Source organism: Chanos chanos, chromosome 7 (assembly GCF_902362185.1).
Source record: "Chanos chanos chromosome 7, fChaCha1.1, whole genome shotgun sequence".
NCBI lineage: Eukaryota > Metazoa > Chordata > Actinopteri > Gonorynchiformes > Chanidae > Chanos > Chanos chanos.
The window spans coordinates 17,799,199-17,817,989 of NC_044501.1; the positions used below are offsets into that span (position 1 = coordinate 17,799,199).

The window sequence follows — 18,791 nt, forward strand, 5'->3', positions numbered from 1 at the left end:
ACAGAGAGGGGGGACCCCAGCTCCCCAACTGTTACATGTTGTGGATGCAGCTGAAAAAATTTCGACCAGTTATCTAATACTGCCAAATAAGAGAGACAAAACTCATCTGTTACCTAATGTTCACCTGATGAACTTTTGGAAGTTATTCTGTGGTCTGGCAACACACTATAAAGTCATGTTCAGAAGTTATGTAAAGTACTTTTAAGGCCTGGAGCAACCTACCAAAATTTTAGTTTTTGGTTGTAGCAGTTCCCATTAATATCTGAATATTAACCACGTATGAATCCAAAAACATATGCTCACAGCTGGTTTCAAATGTACATGTTCAGCAAGCTAAACTTACCTCTCATTTATAATACTAAGCATAATAAAGAGCACAAATCATTAGTTGTCATTAGATGACACCTATTTGTTGTCATTAGATGACCTTTTTTCAGCCTTTTTTCCATTTTTTACAAACACACATACAAGCAAGCACACACACACGCGCACACACGCACACACACACACACAGAGCTAGTATTTCCCTCCAGTAAAATGCAGAAACATCGTCACAGAGTCTGCGTCTTTACATTGTGCTTATCTTTGAAGCAGCATGATGCCAATCTCTATATGCCAGGCAGTGTGCCAGTCTTTATATACCAGGCAGTGGTGTCCATTTGTGTCCATCTGGGCTCCCGGCATCTTGACCCTGGACAGGCGAGGAAGAGCAGAGAAAAAGCGGAGGAGGAAGACGCAGGTGCTTTTCTCGTTTATGGAACCAGAGGCAGAAAAGGAGTCATTCTCCTTTCTGGATTAAAACAAGAGCAGAATGCAAAGCCACAAGCATCTCAGAGAAGTTCCTAACTCCACAGTGCAGACCACTAGAACAAAAGGAACACAAACTTTCACTTTTTGTATCACCGGGTCGGACATCCTGCTCAGTTCTCAAATCTGACAAGAGGGTTAAGCAGGGTTTGACGGACCGTCGTTTTCAGGACTAGAGGCCAAGGTCCAGTGTTCCGGTTTCCAGCCCAGCCCATGTCCCTCAGTCTAACATGGCATCCAGCTGATCAGCCAAATCGTCAAACATGCTGCCGATATCGTCCAGTATATTCACTGTGCTCTTTTTCTCAACCACAGAGCTTGGGGGCGAAAAGTGGGGTGGGGGGAGGGGGGTGCAAGGGAAGAACAAATAGAGAATGAGAACAAAGAAAATTTAAGGCAGAAAGAAAAGTTAAATATGTAAGTTTGTTTTTTTCATCCATGAGCTTAAGCTTTTAAGATACATTTTTACTGAAAAGAAAAACTATACACTCACTTTTCCTCTTTTTTGATTTTTTCCTCTACTGCCTCCAGTGCTGCAGCAAGGGAAGCGCTTGTCTCCTCTAGCTTCTGCTGAGTCACATCCTGTGGGACTGTGCCTCCGTTTGAGCTCCCTACTTCTCCTGCTCCTTCAGCTTCTACAAGTCTCTCTGGACCACCACCCAAAACTGCCACATCTATCTCACCCTCCACCTGGTCCTGTCTGGCCACACCAACCTTCCTCCTCCTCATAACCACTTGTCCGGGCTCGTCTCTTTTTCCCCAGGCATCGTTGGCTCCTACGTTTGAGGCTGACACCTGCTCTCCTCCCAAATGTCCCTCTGCCTGTATCTGACCTGTCTTTTCTGTTCTCTCGACTTTTCCATCCTTCTCCCCTCTTTTCCTCTCTCCTTCTCCATCTTTCCATTCCTCTGCCTCCTTCTGCGCATGTCTCTCCCTCTCTGTTTCCTCCCTTTTTTTCTCCACTTCCCTCAGTCTTTGTTGAACGGCCTCTGCTCCACCTAGCTCCACTTCCATGGGCCCAGGGATGTCCACTGATAGTCCAGCCATGGAGGATCGTGGGGGCTTTATCGGCGGTGGTCCACTGCCTGGCGTGGAGGGTGTCTGCGGTGTTTGGGGGGTTTGTGGGGTCTGTGGACTCTGTGCTGGGGAAGTGGCAGCTCTAGGAGAGAGCATGTGGGTGTCAGGTGGTTTTGTGGTAACTGGGCTGAGTGCCTGGGTCATGGCATTTGATTGCTCTGCAGAACCGGGACTGGGGAAAGATGGGTGCATCTGAGGGGTGCTTGGAGGGGTGGGTGTATGTGTCTGAGGGTCACTGGAAGGCCCTGCGTGTGGGAGCGGTTTTATTTTGGTAGGTTTGGGGAGTGTGGGAGGTGGGCTGGGTTTGGGTGACACTGGGGGAGGAACACGCTTCACATCAACTTTGGGAAGAGAGAGAGATTGATAATGAAAGGTGACAGAGAGATGGAGAAAAGGAAACAAACAGAGTGTAGAGGGGAGAAGAACAAAGTCAGAAGTGCTGCATGTAACTGTAATTTGTAAAATTCTCTAAGTGAAAAACATTTGGAATGGTGGAGTTAACATACAATGTTCTTTTTATTAATAATGTCTGTTACAATAAATTAATTATTTAGAAATGTAATCTGTGCTAACTGTAACCATATCATCTTGTCAAAAATGGAAGCAGGAGGGGCTCATCACTGCTCATAACTACAGATATTCAAACAGAGTCATACATTTGACATCCCTGTAGTTTATGAAGGGTGGCTCTGTGAATCATCCTTAACTTGTCAAGGTAATCAAGCTGTATGTATATCTTGTTTGATGTGTGATTCTAAAGTAATGTATAAAATTAAGACCTGGTGTGAAGGCTTGACTTGTTCAAGTTAAAAGCAATGATACACAATGACCCTAATTTCCTTAGTTTTGTTGGCTTATGCTAACACTTCTCTTTAAAACCTGTTTTAAAACCATTTCTGGTAGGATTTCTGATCAACACAAATTCTGATGAGGTACCTGGGCTATGAGGCCCTTCTGGGGCTGGCAGGGGGACGCGCCTCGTCAGTGTTGGGGCATCTGTCTTTCTGGGTGCCATTGCTGGTTTTGGTGAGACAGGGGGCTTCAGGGCCTTTCTGGGCAGAGAGCCGAAATCAGAACTATCCCTCTGAGCCTTGCCTTCACCTCCGTCAGTTCCCTCCCTCAAACATGCCTCTGACGCAGGCCTCCTACGACCACTCTTCACTTCCGTCACGTTGGCCTGTGATGGTGTCAGGGCTTTGGGGCGGCGTCGGATAGTATTAGTCTCTGTTAGGTTAAAATTTTCACTGGTGTCGTGGTGGTGGCTGGACAGCTGTGGTCTTCTCAAGGTTGCCGTGGCATCCACCCGTGACCAATCCGCCTGGGATAGTGTGGACGCTGTGCCATCCGTATGGCCAATCATGGAGCGTGGGCGTGGCTCAGGGGTCTGCCTGGGAAGTGTTTCAGCCTCAGCATCAGGTTGGTTGTCTGTGTCTGTGTAACCAGTCATTGGTCCACTGATGGTGCGGCGCCGCCCCTGCAAGTCTGTGTCAGAGCTGAGAGAATTGGGGTTCCTCCGCAGGAGCTCAGGACTCACCTGCAGTATTTAAACACATGAACACACACACACTCAAAAGGAATCTAAGGTCATATGGTGTGGTGCGGTCTAGCATTGAAATAGGGGCTTGCATATATAGGGTTATGTGAGTGTGTTAAAGTGAGTCTAAGTAAGTAAGTGAGTAAGTGTGGGCAGGTGTGTGGAAGTGTGTGTTTAGTTGTATCTAAGCGTGTGAGACAATTTGTGAATGTGCTGTTACCTGTAAGTAACTGCACACATCTCCCTTGGCTCCACCTCCAAGTGAGGACATCTCCAACATAGCTGCAATGTTTCTCACACTGCCTCCCGTTGAGCTTTTTTCCATGGCAATCCCGCAGTCACTACGGCGACGCTCCCTGTAGGTCACACTGAGCAATGAGCTTCCTGTACCATCCTCTGAGGCTCTGCCATCTCCAGCGTCAGCTCCCTCATCTGCCAAGTTGCCAGTAGAGATGGAGGAACAGGAGCGTTTGGGCGGGGTCGGTGGGCGGGTCTTCCTGCGAGGCCGTGTGGCAGTGGCGAACGATTGGCTGCGATTGACGCTGCCTGCATCAAGGGCATCTCCGGGGCCTCTTGCAGAACTGCTGCGAATGACTTTGGTCCCTCCCATCGTAGCGTATTTGACCGAAGTATCGAGCAATGAAAGATCCTTTCCGGCATGTTCACCATTGCCACCACCTCCCGGGCCACGTTTTCTCTGCGGCCCCATCTGTCCATTCCCCTCCTCAGGCCCTCCCTCAGGGGGCAGGCAGAGTAGTGGAACGCTACGAGTTGGAGTGTTCGCACGGGATGAATCGCTGGGAGCCCTTGTCCTGTTCTGGGTCTTCAGTGGGGATGATGGGCTCTTTGTGGGAGATGGCGTGTGCTGGGAGGAGCCTTTGGTCTTGGTGGGCGTGTGTGGTGGGGTGTGGATGGGACTCTCGTTAGACCCTGGCTTCCTAAGAGGAGGCGGGGCGTTCGCCCTCTGTAAGCCACGACCCTGCGCACTGTGTCGTGGGGAACCACGCCCTTCTGATCCCTTAGAAACCCGGGGAGATGGAGTGGCGTTGGTGTCCAATTCAACAGTTGTGCTGTCCGTCGTGATCGGCTGGCTTGACTCAGGGCTGTCACTGGATTTGCTCACCTTACTGGGAGTATCGATCCCTTTTTGCTGCTCTCCCAGTCTCTTCACAGCCAGCATCAACTTCTTCTGGTGCCCTGCAACAGAAAGCCAAGGAGACACAAGAGTTTGCCTTTGATTCTCTAAAAGCAATTAACCCAAAGAAACCTAGTGGAATGGATCAATTAAACATTCCTCTTGAGATTTCAGTGATAATCTCATTGTTCAACCACTGACCCACATTTTCACTGTTATGTAACTTTTTCATAATGCGAGAACTTAGTCCCATTTAAATTATAAAAGACCTATTTTCAAGCTTACGGTCCAGTTGCAGTTTAGAATCCCAGGTCAATTTATACTTGGAACGCATTCTCAATGCAAATCATAATTTAGGCGAGGCTTCAGTCTGGTTTCAGGACAGGTTGTAGCAGAATATCAGCTGTTGCTCTCATGTTCACATGCTCTGTGTTACCTTATAATTGTGCTACTCCTTCATGACTAAGCGTTTCTCTGAAAACCGGTTGAGGGAGGGTTTAACAAAAACAGGAATAAATGTCAAGATTAATAAAACTAACCAGAGGGGCATTGTATATTGCTTGTATATTACAACAGGAAGCTTTCTCTGTACCAGTTCCAAGGACAGTATTACACATCAGTATTTCTGTGCTCTCCCACGTACCTAGTTTAGTGATGCCAATCTCTTGTAGATCCTCCCAAGTGATGTCGCTAATGAAGTTCATGTTGTCATAGCCATTCTGAACAAGGGTCTGGTAGTACTGGCTCAGACCAATCATGGACAACCACTCCGCCAGGTTAGCCTATGGGAACACACAACAGATCAGCTGTGTCATCTAATGTTTTCAGTATGTCTAATGGAGCATAGTACCGCCTTAAGCAAAGCACAAAACAAATCAACTACATTTCTTACGTTTTCAAATTGTCTAATGGGGTAAAAACTGGCCAACACATTTGTGGTCTGAATTCAGGGGAAATGATGGAGAGGCAAATATTGTAGTTATTTTGAATCCCACTGATTTCTAAATGTCTTTTGATAGCAAGTGTCAATATGTAGGTATCTAGCAGCCACTACATTTGGAGCTTTAAGAACTTTGTGGAATGTACAGTTTTTAAAACACATTTTGTGTGTTGTGTGTGTGTCTGTAAGTTTGTGGATGGATTTAAAACCCACAGGTTTCTTGTCAGGTATCCAGTCAGGGACATCCAGTTTGTTTATCTCTGATATCATCTTCTTCCGATGGCCAGGTTTAGTCACCCCTATGGCAGTAAGATCCTGCAGGACACAGACACTCATAATGTTCATTTAAAATAGTCTATCTATCTATCTATCTATCTATCTATCTATCTATCTATCTATCTATCTATCTATCTATCCATCACACCAGACGTCCAACAGATATAACTAATTTAAAATAACCATGAAGAAAAACCATTGAGGTAAACAGACAGGTTTTTTTTTACATGTAAACATCTTACCTCAGGGGTCATTCTGCTGATTGTTTGCAAGTCATATCCTGCACTCAGAAAGTTTGTAGTGTAGAACTGTAATTGAAACCCAGTAAGCCATTCGATAACTGCCTCTGAATTCTGCAAAACACACACAGAGACAGACAGAGAGACAGTAACAGTTATTACACACACACACACACAACAACAACAACAACAATCAGTCACTCTAAATATGCCTTTAAAAAGGTGATCACAGGTGATCATAATGAATTTACATTTTGTAAATATACAAATGTAAAGCTTGAATGCATATAGATATAACTGAATATTAAATATAGTCCCAAATATATGAATATTACTTAATATTTAAGCATGTTATAGGACACACACTTTGGTCTGAATGAAGTTTTTTTTTATGGAACTATTGTTTTGTCTCATAAAAATAAATTCCAAATAATTTGTTAACTGCTGGAACCAAACTGTGTCTTCCTTCTGTGTCATTTGGGATCCCAGTGTCATTGGGCTAACTTTAGCTGTGGGGACATTTTCCATAATAGAAAAATAAGTCTGTAAATACAGTTTGCAGTATTTTTTTCCTAACCTGAAGACAACTTATTTAAATTTTTTTTATCACCATATGAGTCATCTCCTTCATTCACACATTCCTGCCTCAGTTCCAAAAAATGACTTGTCCAACTGCCAGTTCGACTCTGCAGCATGTTAATTTGCGAAGCCAGCAATCCGTCCCCCCCACACACCTTGCTCTCAGCAGAAGCCTCATCCTTTCTCTGCAGTAAGGGATCCACAAACGGTTTCTTCTCATGAGGAGTTCCTCCAGATACACTCTGAGACCGCTGATAAGAGGCTGATACAAGACAGTTCACTTAATTACACGAGTTCACAACTGCTCTTCACAATAGAGAGTGATGAACATCCCTAAAAGCTCAGTCGGTCTGAAAAGTCATGAGGCAGGGTGAGGAAAAATCAATGAGGATGTGACAATACAGGGAGGAGACATTGGGACATACTGTGACAATTCAGGGACATGTTAGGAAGACATAACAAAATCTATGATCCTAAGATATGACAGTTCCAGAGCAATGGGTAAGACATGGCTTTTTCACTTTTGTACACTGAATAAGCATGTGGGACCAGACAATTTAAATTTAAATATTGGTAGAACGTGAAAAGAAATAGGACATATAAGTAACTATGAGGACATATGAGGGTAACAAGCCAGGTCAGTAAAGCATGAAAAAGTCTATGGGACATTATGGTGTGTGAGGAGGAATTAAAACTCATAAAGCTACTTGTTCTGTTTTTCAATAACTGAGCGAACACTCCCTGATTAAAAGGTGCTTCTGATCTTAACAGTTACATTTTAAGAAATGCAGTGATAAAAAATGAACATGTTTACAAAAGACCAATTAAAAACAAAGGCATTAAAAAAATAAATAAATAAATATATATAGTTAGTTAGTTAGTTAAATTACAGGCTACTTGTCAATACACTTTAAATAAAAAGTGACTCAGTAATTTGAAGCCACAGCTAAACTTTTCCTTTGATATTTGTTTTAATCTGTAATGCTGGAACTAAGCTGTGTTTAAGAAACTCGCGATAATTACAACTTGTGCCTCAGGTGCTGTCCAATTATGTCGTTCACAGGTCTAGACTGCCAGTCACAAGAGACTGTAATTAGTAATCAAACAGTTGAAGTAAGATGTACAAGCGTGTGTGTGTGTGTGTCTGTGTGTGTGTGTGTGTGTGTGTGAGAGAGAGAGAGAGAGAGAGAGAGAGGAGTGTAAAGGGGATGGGAATGGAAGGGTGGAGAATAAACTGCAATCCAGCAGTCTAAGGTGCATCTAGCACCTGTCTTTGAGAAGGCCAATTTAAGGTGTAGATCATTTCTGGAGTGTAGTTAGATGATTATTTTAACTTATAACTCACACAGTGTTTTCAAACCATTCTTTAACAAAAATGTTCACTTTTCTCTCAGTAGTTCAGCTCAGTGCTCCCCTGATTTTGAACAATGATCATTGGGTCATATCAGAATACTGAGACAGCAAGCAGAGACACAATTAAACCTATTTTTACACTTCATAAAACGAGCGAAACCAGTTATGCTCCTGTTTGTATGGTCACACACAGGTAAATCTGAAAACGAATAATTATTTCTCTGTTTAGCCCTTCCATCCACACTAAAGTGGTGTTTTTCGCTATCTGAAAATGATGCATTTCAAAAACGCTCTCTGAAGTGCATACATTTGAAAATGTCGGGTTTGCGTTGTAATGTAGACAGGGAAAATGGAGAATTTCAGAAACAATGACATCACATCGATGACGTGCAGTCAATGCTGCTCTGTAAGCGTTTTGGTGTGGACATAGAACATCTGGAAAATGGAACGAAAACGATCGTGTGGATGGAGAGCGTTTTTACATAAAATCTGCGTTTTCAGATTTGCCCGGCTTAGTGTGGACGTAGCCTAAGTTTGGAGCATTGTCTATATATTTCTGAGTACCTGTGTTCTGTTCCACTGACAGTGACTGCTCCAGCAGATGCTCTTTAGCTTTGGCTGACTGAGACAAAACTGTTGCTAACAGCTGCAATAGAAAAAAACAAAGTGTTACTCCCCATGTGTGTGTGTGTGTGTGTGTGTGTGTGTGTGTGTGTGTGTGTACTTGTTTAAGACACTGCGTACTCACCTTCACTCCCTCAGCCTGTGCATGTAGCCCTGGTACGTTGAGGCCGTGTGTGTTGACCCCAGGTGCATGTGTGGGTGTGGTTGGTATGGGCACAGGATTGTTTGCCAGGTGGGCATTGGCATTGCTACTCTGCCCGCTGCCAGACGAGCGTCCGCTGGTCAGACTTCCAGTGCTACCCATGCTGCCACTGCTGCCAGCACCTGGAATACAATGAGTTAAAAAAAAACAGAAGTCTTTACCAAATACAGGATAAATATATGTGAGAGCAAATGTGTTTGCATGAGAATGTGTACATGTGCAGAATTGTTTTTGTTGTTGTTGTTGTTGTTGTTATTCTACCTGCTAAGGGTTTCCTCAGTACCCAGATTTCCTCAGTGGTGCTGCTCTGTTGGCCACTCAAAGTAGGAGAACCATGAGGGCTGGCAACAGAACCTCTGGAACCTGGAACACACACACAAAACCAGAGATGACATTATCAGGGCAAAACCTGATAACATCTTAAAAAAAAGACACCAGAGCTTTCACTCTCATTCATTCTGTTTTGTGCTTTTGCTCTCTCTCTCTCTCTCTCTCTCTTTATCTCTCTCTCACCTTCACACACACACACACACACACACACACACACACACACACACACACACACACAGATACACAAACACTGTTAAGGAACTGGGAGCAGAGAGCAGGGAGATGGCTGTGGTTTTAATAACAGTATTAATAATTACTATTGACTGAATCTTTTGAACTGATTAACCAACAAACTTCATTTATGTTTCAGTGCTGGTTCTTTAGACAGGCACCATAACTCATACACAAAAAGATACAAAACAAGAACAAAAACAAAAACAAAAATTTCATTTCTCTTAGAGCTAAGGTCAATCCTTTACAAATAAAAAGTTTTCATTAAATTAGTGCTACTAATTAGCAGTACTATAAGCAAAAAGTACTTCAGACCATTCAGTATAACAGCAGCAAGATACTAATATATCCCAGACTTCAGTGTCTCCAGTTACACACTAACACTGGTACCCTGAATGTTGTTTCTCTCTCCACACTTTGCTTATTACCCAAAGAAAAGAAAGCCTAATGAATCAGACACATTTATACCAAATGAATCAGGTTTTACACTGCAGTCATCATTACAGCTCAATGGGAATGCAGGGCAATCCAGGATTTAATCCTATCTGTCTCTGAAAATGTTCAGTTAGAGTTATGATTCACAGAATATTCAGTTATGTTAAGTTGTCTGGTGAGTTGAGCCTTTATTATGAATAAATCACATAGTAATGTAATTAAGGCCATGAGAAATTGCTTCCCGCCTACTGCTGCAAATCATAAACCTGTGATTCAATATGTTTCCTCCAGGTGTCACTGTAACCACTCAAACAATTTAAGCGTTCCAAGGTATAACTTTTCAGTCATGGAAAACACTCAGTTACAGTTCTGTGATTTTCATTTCAGCGCTATCAATAGATCAAGGTGAACCAATTTACCAAATGTAGCTGAAATATATATATATATATGTATACTTTGCAATTATTTACTCAACAAATGCCAACACAAATGTGATTTGCTAGGACAGAATAAATAACTGTACTCTTGGCTTCAATTGGTGGTGTCCCCCTTTGGCAAAAATAATTACAGGTCTCTTACATCCACTAAGATGAATTTTGGCCCAGTTTTCCACACAGAAATGTTTCAACTGGGTGATGTTTTGAAGGCTTTCTTGAAAATATAGTGTTTATCAAGCCTACCAAACCCCAGGGCATTTGAGTTGGGTTTAGATCTGGGTTTTCACTTGGCAGGTCACAAACATTCTCTCTTTTTCGCCTTTTTGAGCAACTCTGTTGTGGATTTGCTTCAGTATTCTGAATGGTTGTCCTGTTGCAAGATCCATTTTTAGTTCAGTCATAGCTTTCGGACAGATGGCCTTAAATTCTGTCAAGCATTCTCTGCTGCATTGTTAATTCACGGTTGACTCAATGCTAGCAAGCTACGCCGGCCAGAGGCAGAGTAACTGGCTTTGAACAGAAGAAACAAAATGATCTTGGAACAGAGTAAAGCTTCACCATGATTTAAATGTTGAGGGGTTTTTTTTCTTTTTGGTTTGAGTCAAACACTACATGTAACATTGCAGTCCAATAGCTCCAGTTCTGACCTGTCTGTCCAGAGCAAAATGTTCTGAAAGTCTAGCTCTAGACCGAGCTGACCTGCGGCAAGCTTCAGCTACGCATTTATGTTCTTCTTTTTGAGACCAGGGACCTCTTCCTCTCTGGTAGTTCATGACTCACTGATCCACTGACATTGACTACAGTGAGAAACACGTGCAGATCCTTTGGGGGTCTTGGGGAGCTCTTTGAATATCTTTCAGTCCATGCGCCACTTGAATTATTTGAGACAGCCTGCCCTTGGTAGGTAGGCTGTGATTAGTAATTTTCTCATATGTACATCACCAGTGGTGCCGTTAAACAACCGACTTTGAAATAGGTCTGAGATTGCTTTGCAACCAAAACCCAGACACAAGGCCATCAAAAATCTTTCTTTTTTTCTTTTGAGGACCTTAGAGAGCTCTTGACATAATGTGTTACAATATACCTGGCATGATTAAAACCAAACTGCACCATGTTTCCGATCTCTGCTCAAAAACTGGGTCTTCCAAGCTACTCTCTAATGTTTCTATTCATCCACTCCTGTTTCATCTTTCACCTTACAATAATGGCAATACCTTCAAAATACAATAAAACTCTATGTGTACTAACTAAAAGTTCTGTTAACTGCAATTAAATAAGTAATTGGGATGTGGGATTTTTCATTGTTATTTGTGATGTTTGGTCAGCTTAATCCATTTATGGGATAGAAATGATGATCTGATGCTAATATGTTCAAACACATGTCAAAAAAGACTAAATCCTAAAAATTAAGTGCTGTGCTATATCCCAGCCGTATAAAGACAGGGTACAAAAGTAATCCAGTTGTCTATTAAAGTCCAAGCCATGTAATTTCACAAGCCAATTAACTGAGATTATTCTGTTAAGAGAACATTTTGATTTTTAACCTATGGGTGGAAAAAGAACGACACTGACCTCATGGCCATTAAGGACCAAATTAAATTAAATTATATTTAAACTATATTTAAAATTAAATTAAAATTAAACAAAAGAGCTCAGGAATTTATTACGGCCCTATTTATAATAATTTCATTATAAACAGCGCCGCAGTTATTAAAAGAGCAATATCTCATGAAGTTGGGCAAAATGAAAAGGAGGTTGTCATTAGAGGGATATCAGTAGCTTCAATGTGTGTGTTCATCACAGGGCTACGAAGTCTCTGCTGCAATGAGACAGTGTCAGACTTTAAAAACGTCTAGGCCAGTGAGTCATTGTGCCTTCATATGTAACAATGTAGTACATGAGCACCATCCCCAAGCTGTTTGTTCAGACAAACGTTTACACAACCATACTTACTCCAGTCCTCATATGAGTTATGTCACAACAACACACAAAAAAAAACAACCTGAAAACACTTTTTTTAAATAGCACAAAATCAATTTTTTTTTTCTTTTTACCCATATCCTACTCAGAGAAAAAGACACTAATATGAACTAATGTGTAATCTCATACGCCCAACTAACAAACTAACAATTAACTCTAATTGAGAGTGTGTAAATATATGGGTGTGTATGTGTATGTGTATGTGTATGTACCTGTCTCTGAGTGCTTCTCCTCTGAGCAGGAGGGGGGCGGGTCAGACCCAAATGAGCTGCAGGTGGGTGTGTTATACCCAAATGAGGTGAAAAGTGGTTGGTGGGAAGGGGCTGAGGTAGGAGCGGGAGGGGGAGGGAGAGGCATGTAGTGAAAGATGTGGGAGGAGTCTCCGTTCACCATAGCGACGGAGCCGCCAATCGCTGGCGGACGGAGCTGTATCTTAAGATACTGTTGGGTAGAGGGTCCTGGGTACAACAAAACAACACCACCAAAACAACAAACAACAACAACAAGCAAAAAAACAACGATAACAAAAAACAAGAACAACAACAGAAATATCAGGGAGGGGGACATAAAACAAAACATGTTCAACCAAAACAACTCTAGATATGAAATTAAACTTTATAAAATGCAAGCATTCAGTTCGTTAATAAATATTTGATACCTAACCATGACAAAAAAAAAAAACTATAAACACATTCAATGCACAAAAAAATAATTTAAATAGATAACATTGTTACTGAACCAATGACAAACCTACCCCAAAACTCACTCAAATTAAAATTTAATGAAACTCCAAACACATGCAATGCACTCAACATGCAATCAACTGAAACAGCAAACACTTAACTTAATAGAAATGCTAAGCAAAGCAAGAATGTGAGAGGTAGATGTTTGGTTATGTGAGGTTGTAGGCCCAAGTCTTTGCACAATAGCATATTGTGTGTGTGTGTGTGTGTGTGTGTATGTGTGTGTGTGTGTGTGAGGCAATACTATAAATGGTGTTTCACACTCCCACGGTGACAGAAGGAGCTAACGAGGAGAATAGAGGGAGGAAGGAAAGCTTATGATAGAAAACAAAAGGATGGAAACGGAAACTTAGACAAATGAAAGGCAGATAGGTGTGAGTCTGCCTCTACCTTCTCCTGCTCTCACTTTCGCAGATTTTTTTCTGTCATTCCATTTCACATTCATCTCTTTCACTCTCTCTCTCTCTCTCTCTCTCTCTCACACACACACACACAGACACACATACAGTCTGAAAAACCTGTTGAGTGTTCTGATAAAAATCATTTGACTGGTGTGAAATGAATTGTTTACCAGTCAAGCCAAACATCTCTCACATGGACTAAACACCAGAGAGACCTGAGACTGAAATGTGTCACATGACACACTGATTGGGGGTCATGTGACCACGTAATAGCACACCTGCCCTCTTGATCACCTCCACCATGTTGGATGGGAAGTAGCCTACGCGGTCGTTTCCTGTCCGGTTGTCATGGATACAGCCCTTCCATCGTCCATCAGAATGTTGCTCCAGAACCTTAAAAAAAAGTATAGAATCGAGGTTCCTATAAACTTTAGGGTCTATTTAATTTTCTAGGAAATAGCCACACGGAAGTGATTAGTGTTGCAAAAGCTTGGCTCCATAGTGTTGGTCTTGTGTTGAGTGTCAGATGTAATAGTCCATGAATCAGAAAAACTGGTTAAAAAGAGCTTACATCCTTTCACATACTGATCTAGCTTTAACTAGATCACAAAACATCTTCTGAAAGCAAAATTTGTATTTGTTTTGTGAGACAGAAATCATGCAACGACCCTATTGAGAACTCTGTAACTAGACTTTGACTCTAATATTTTCCTTTTTCTCATGTAAGACATTTTGAACTGATGTTTGATGTTTGGTGGGGAAAAAACACAAGTACACCACTGAATAAAATTGAAATCTTAACTTTGACTAGACCCAAAATATCAAGCAATAGCATATTCCTCATGGCGTGAGAAGAGAGATACATTCACGCAAATATAACACGTTAACAGCATGTTGTCAACACTATGCCCACAAAGGCGTTCAGGGCATGCAGCAGTAAATTACGCAGCACACTGGCCGTACCGTCGACTGGGCTGCGTGCCATAGATAAGACAACTGACTGTGCTCTCGGGAGGGGTCAGAAGTGAAAAAAAAAACAAGCAAACGAAAAAAAAACAGGGACTAAAAAGCAAGTGGATCTCAGTCGTGACATGTTTCTCTTCTCACACAGATTAGGGCTGGAACCTTCCCACCAGGTTCCTCTGAATTTTGAAGTGTTTTTAGACGATTCACCAGAGATGTAAAGTAGTCACTGAAGCACACCTGTTTTGGACTCTGTTTTTCTGTTGTCAGTAGCTGTGTTTAGGGCCTGTACTATGTGCCTGGGGGCTGAGCTATAAAAAAGTGTGGTGGGTGGGTTGAATAATTACTGTGATGATGTCGCCGGCTTTAATGTTGAGGCTCGTCAGGTCATAGTTGTTACAGTAATCCTTCAGAGCGCGCACTTGCATGGCAGCCGAAGCATCTGTACACAGATACACAGAGAGAAAAGAATCACACACACACACACACACATACACACATTGGTAAATTCTACAAATTTTGACATACGAAATGGGAAATAAGACTGGTCATGGATTTGTCTACTGTCTCTCCAATCAGTTTCACTATACTCTCTCTCTTTCTCTCACTCAATTCAATGCAGTTCAGTTTAGTTCAAGCTTTGTTAGTATGACTGTAATATGTGCAGTACTGTCAAAGCTGGTCCAACTGTAATGGGTTCATTCAATGGATATTTCTCTCTCTCTCTCTCTCTCTCTCTCTCTCTCTCTCTCTCTCTCTCTCTCACTCTCACTCTGTCCATACCTCTGAGCATCTGTTTGATCTCCCTGCTGGCCTGTGTGGTGGTGAACTGATTGACTATGTCCAGCGCTGTCTGGCAGTACGTGTTTCTGACTCCAGCGCTGATACCGCTCTGACAGAGAGAGTTCACACACACACACACACACACACACACACACACACACACACACACACACACACACACACTCACATTAAACCCATGTCCACACGTCTCAGGTCTCTCATAGGAGAGTGAGCATAAAATCAAATGGCTTCTTATTCTGGCTCGTCACCAAACATCTTATTCATTATACCAATAAACCTAAGCTTGTTTCATGATAACTGAAGTTCATTTTTATCAGACAGTCAAAGAATATCTGAAGCCACTATAGCCCAAAGGTGGTACAGGTATGAATGATAATAAACAGATCATTTGCATCTTCTTATACAAGCAGACAGAAAAGACATTTATCTATGGTGAATGCAGAAAGGCTGAGATGGACTGAACCACCAAATCACAGCATAACTTGTCTATCAGTCATCAGCAAGCCTGGACTTAAAAATAATTGCTTAACAATTACTTATTATAAAAACGTCATTTGGTCTTTTTTAGATTTGTTCTTTGATCCTCCATTTTCAGTGTACGTGAATCAGTTCAGTTTGGTCACTTATTACTAGACAACCAGTGATGTCCTCATTGTGTCTATGGATCCAGGCAGGGCAAATTCTCACTGATAGGTCTAAGGTTTAGAGGAGATGTTAGCGTTGCTATGGATACGCACGTCCAGCAGCAGACGCACTGCCTCAGTCTTCCCACAGAGGGCAGCCTCATGCAGCGCCGTGCCCGATTTAGTCTGACGATTTATATCGATGCCAGCTTGGATCAGCAACCTGAAACACACACACACACACGCACACACATGCACACAGACACACACACAGACATGTACACATACACACACATACAAAGCCAGAGAGAGGGAGGGGGGGGGGGGGTACAGAGAGAATGTAAATCTTTGATCGATTCTACTGCAAAAAACACATAAACGAGCTTTTCTTTCAATTTTCCTCATCTGTGTATAAAGGCTAATTATCATTTTGAATGTCAAAGAAATCTCCTTGAATACACATCAAAGCCAAAGTCGTTTAGCAAATGCAAATCAAACCTATCACAAAAAACTGTACTGAGATATTTCTAAAAAGCTCACCCTATTTGAAAAATATGTTACGCCTCTCCGTATAAAGACCAATAAATCAATCTAAACAACAAGACATCACCATTTAATGCAAAGTCATTTCCTCCCTTCCTGGAAAGTTCATTTATGAATAATCTCACAGATCACTCCATTTGCATGATAGCCAACTCAGTCACGTCGAGAGATGTCCGGGCACACGCTCCCTCTAACACACACACAACGATCCGCTGCCTCTTTTCACACTGTGAGTCATGTTTTACTATCAGGCAACATCATGTTTTTATGGAGGACAGTCCCAGTCACGTAATTCTGCCCATGACCCCAGACCCTCAGAGACTGAGCAGTGAGAGAGAGTGACCCCGGCTAACACGTGCACCCAAATGTAACACAGACAGCTGTTCTCTCTGTGACCCCTTTGACCCCTGCTGGCAAATTCTGACACTCCACAATCATTTATAGCAGTATTTAAATGTGCACTGATCAACTTAATCGACTTTATTATGACTGGAATGCCAGGAAGCTTCTCCAGGTTTCCAGTGTACAGCTGTCTGATAATGCACAGCCCAATTCAATGAAAAATGAACCTTTTTTATTTTTACAGTTTAAATATTTGTCCTTGGACTGATTCTACAAAAAGTCTCAAATCTAATATCTAATACCTTGCATGCAAATGAATTCAAAAGTCCAATTTTGAAAACTCTTAGAGCACGTTTGACACTAATTTTGTTATAGCTAGAGGCAGAAAACTTTAATTGTGTGAAGGAGTGAAATGCCAGGAGAGTCACTTTTCTTACATGAAGAGCTAAAGCCAAAGACCAGTGACCACCCAGTCATCAGTGTGAGTGAGGGTAAATGTCCTTCACACACACACACACACACACACACACACACACACGGGCACACATACACACACACACACACAAACACAAGTAAATACTACTGCGTGCTGCAAGAGATGAAATCTCAAACTAATTAACGACATGTGTCACCACACAGTGACAGCACCGTCCATCAAAGCAAAAAATGGGGACATTGTGTGTGTGTGTGTGTGTGTGTGTACGAGCAAGCATGCCCATCCGAGCATACAGGTTCGTCTGAGAGGATGCCTGCGTGCTAGTATGCATGTATATCTGCCTGCTTATCTGCGTGTGGATTCGTATCTGCATATCAGTTCCCACAGGACCAGTTAGAAAGCACAAAGTGTCCTCCATTTCCACAAAACAATGTTACCCAAATACTCCCTACACCATCCTCAGCTCCGCCTGCTTACGTTATGTGACCTGTTTCACAATATGTTTATGATACTGTTATTACAGCTAGTCTGTTATCTTTACATTTAGGCTGTGCTATATCACCTTCAGTCATTTTTTATGAAGAGTTCCATGTTATCGAACAGTGCCCAGCCGTGTTGTGCCAGGTGGTTTTGGGCTGTACTGTGTTGTACTGTCCCATTCTTATATGAAGTTATTTTTGTATTGAGGCAGGTTCCACCATTTTGGATCTCAGCAAATAGTTTCACTGCTAACAATACATATTTCTCAGTGTAGTTTTTATCAGCGTGTTTTCATGTAAGTTGTTATGAAATTTTGCATCATTACTCCATCTCACAACAGCTTTAACAATGTCATGCCCTCTATGTAACAACAATACCTCCCAAACTTAGACAATAAGAGTATAGGGAGGGACGAACAAACCCTGCTTAAAGAAAGGGAGAGACAGTGTGAATATATGGAGCAGTGAGGAAAGGAATATGATTAGATATTAAAAAGATGAAACATCTGATTTTTTTAAAGCTGCTGCTCACAACCTTCAAATTTGTTCTGAAGAAATCTGAAAAAAAAAAGTCACAATGTCACACAAGAGTGTTGTATGAAATGTTGTGAGAAAGTACCTGACTTTCCTGATTTGTCCTGACTTCTCTCACTCCAGCAGATCTGCTGCTCATTTTGAGTTAGAACAGTAGAGGGTGAACTCTTCTAAATATGTGACATAAACTAAAGCTAATTAAGCTTGTCTGGTGTCTGCCAGCATGTGTTCCTCCCTCTTGTCAAACTCCATGTATCATCGATATGTTAATTATCAGAAACAGCCCAAAAACCTCTACATGCCTGTGTGACAAAGCAAACCATATCACATTTCATGACCTCAATAAAAGCCTTACGCAGGCTCAACTTTGTTGAAGAGATCGTGTTTTCTACCGGCAAACTCTGAATGTTGATGGTTATTGAACAATATTGATGGGGTCAAACTGAGTTCAGAGATGTTTTGCCTGGAAAAAAAAAATAATAATGTGAATTCTAACCTCATGATGTCAGCTTTTATAGGAGTGTCAGAACAAGCACTGACCAAAATGGTGCTGTGACAATGATGTAATAGGTCATAGTTAGAGAAACCATCATAACGTAACTCTGCGTTCCTACCTGATGATGTCGATATGTCCATTTTTGGCAGCCAGGTGGAGAGGACTGGTGCCATTAGGGTCAGAGGGTTTTGGCTCCAACATGGCCGCACACATATTACTGTTGAGAAGCAACTGGACTACCTGCAATA

At 42.0% G+C, this 18,791-nt stretch overlaps 1 protein-coding gene across 1 annotated transcript in view; it reads right to left on the reverse strand.

The window, feature by feature from the left end:
- Positions 1-1,027: 1,027 nt before the first annotated feature.
- Positions 1,028-18,791, reverse strand: part of LOC115817360 (caskin-1) — a 32,939-nt gene continuing 15,175 nt past the window's right edge. The window contains exons 6-23 of the mRNA XM_030780651.1: positions 18,662-18,783; positions 15,828-15,936; positions 15,070-15,178; positions 14,634-14,728; positions 13,602-13,716; positions 12,392-12,637; positions 9,028-9,129; positions 8,689-8,888; positions 8,505-8,586; positions 6,743-6,849; positions 6,012-6,122; positions 5,707-5,808; positions 5,197-5,335; positions 3,639-4,615; positions 2,821-3,418; positions 1,641-2,225; positions 1,301-1,556; positions 1,028-1,124 (exon numbers count right to left, since the gene is read on the reverse strand). Of these exons, the coding sequence (XP_030636511.1) occupies positions 1,028-1,124; positions 1,301-1,556; positions 1,641-2,225; positions 2,821-3,418; positions 3,639-4,615; positions 5,197-5,335; positions 5,707-5,808; positions 6,012-6,122; positions 6,743-6,849; positions 8,505-8,586; positions 8,689-8,888; positions 9,028-9,129; positions 12,392-12,637; positions 13,602-13,716; positions 14,634-14,728; positions 15,070-15,178; positions 15,828-15,936; positions 18,662-18,783 (4,152 nt within the window). The remainder of the gene's footprint in view (positions 1,125-1,300; positions 1,557-1,640; positions 2,226-2,820; positions 3,419-3,638; positions 4,616-5,196; positions 5,336-5,706; positions 5,809-6,011; positions 6,123-6,742; positions 6,850-8,504; positions 8,587-8,688; positions 8,889-9,027; positions 9,130-12,391; positions 12,638-13,601; positions 13,717-14,633; positions 14,729-15,069; positions 15,179-15,827; positions 15,937-18,661; positions 18,784-18,791) is intronic.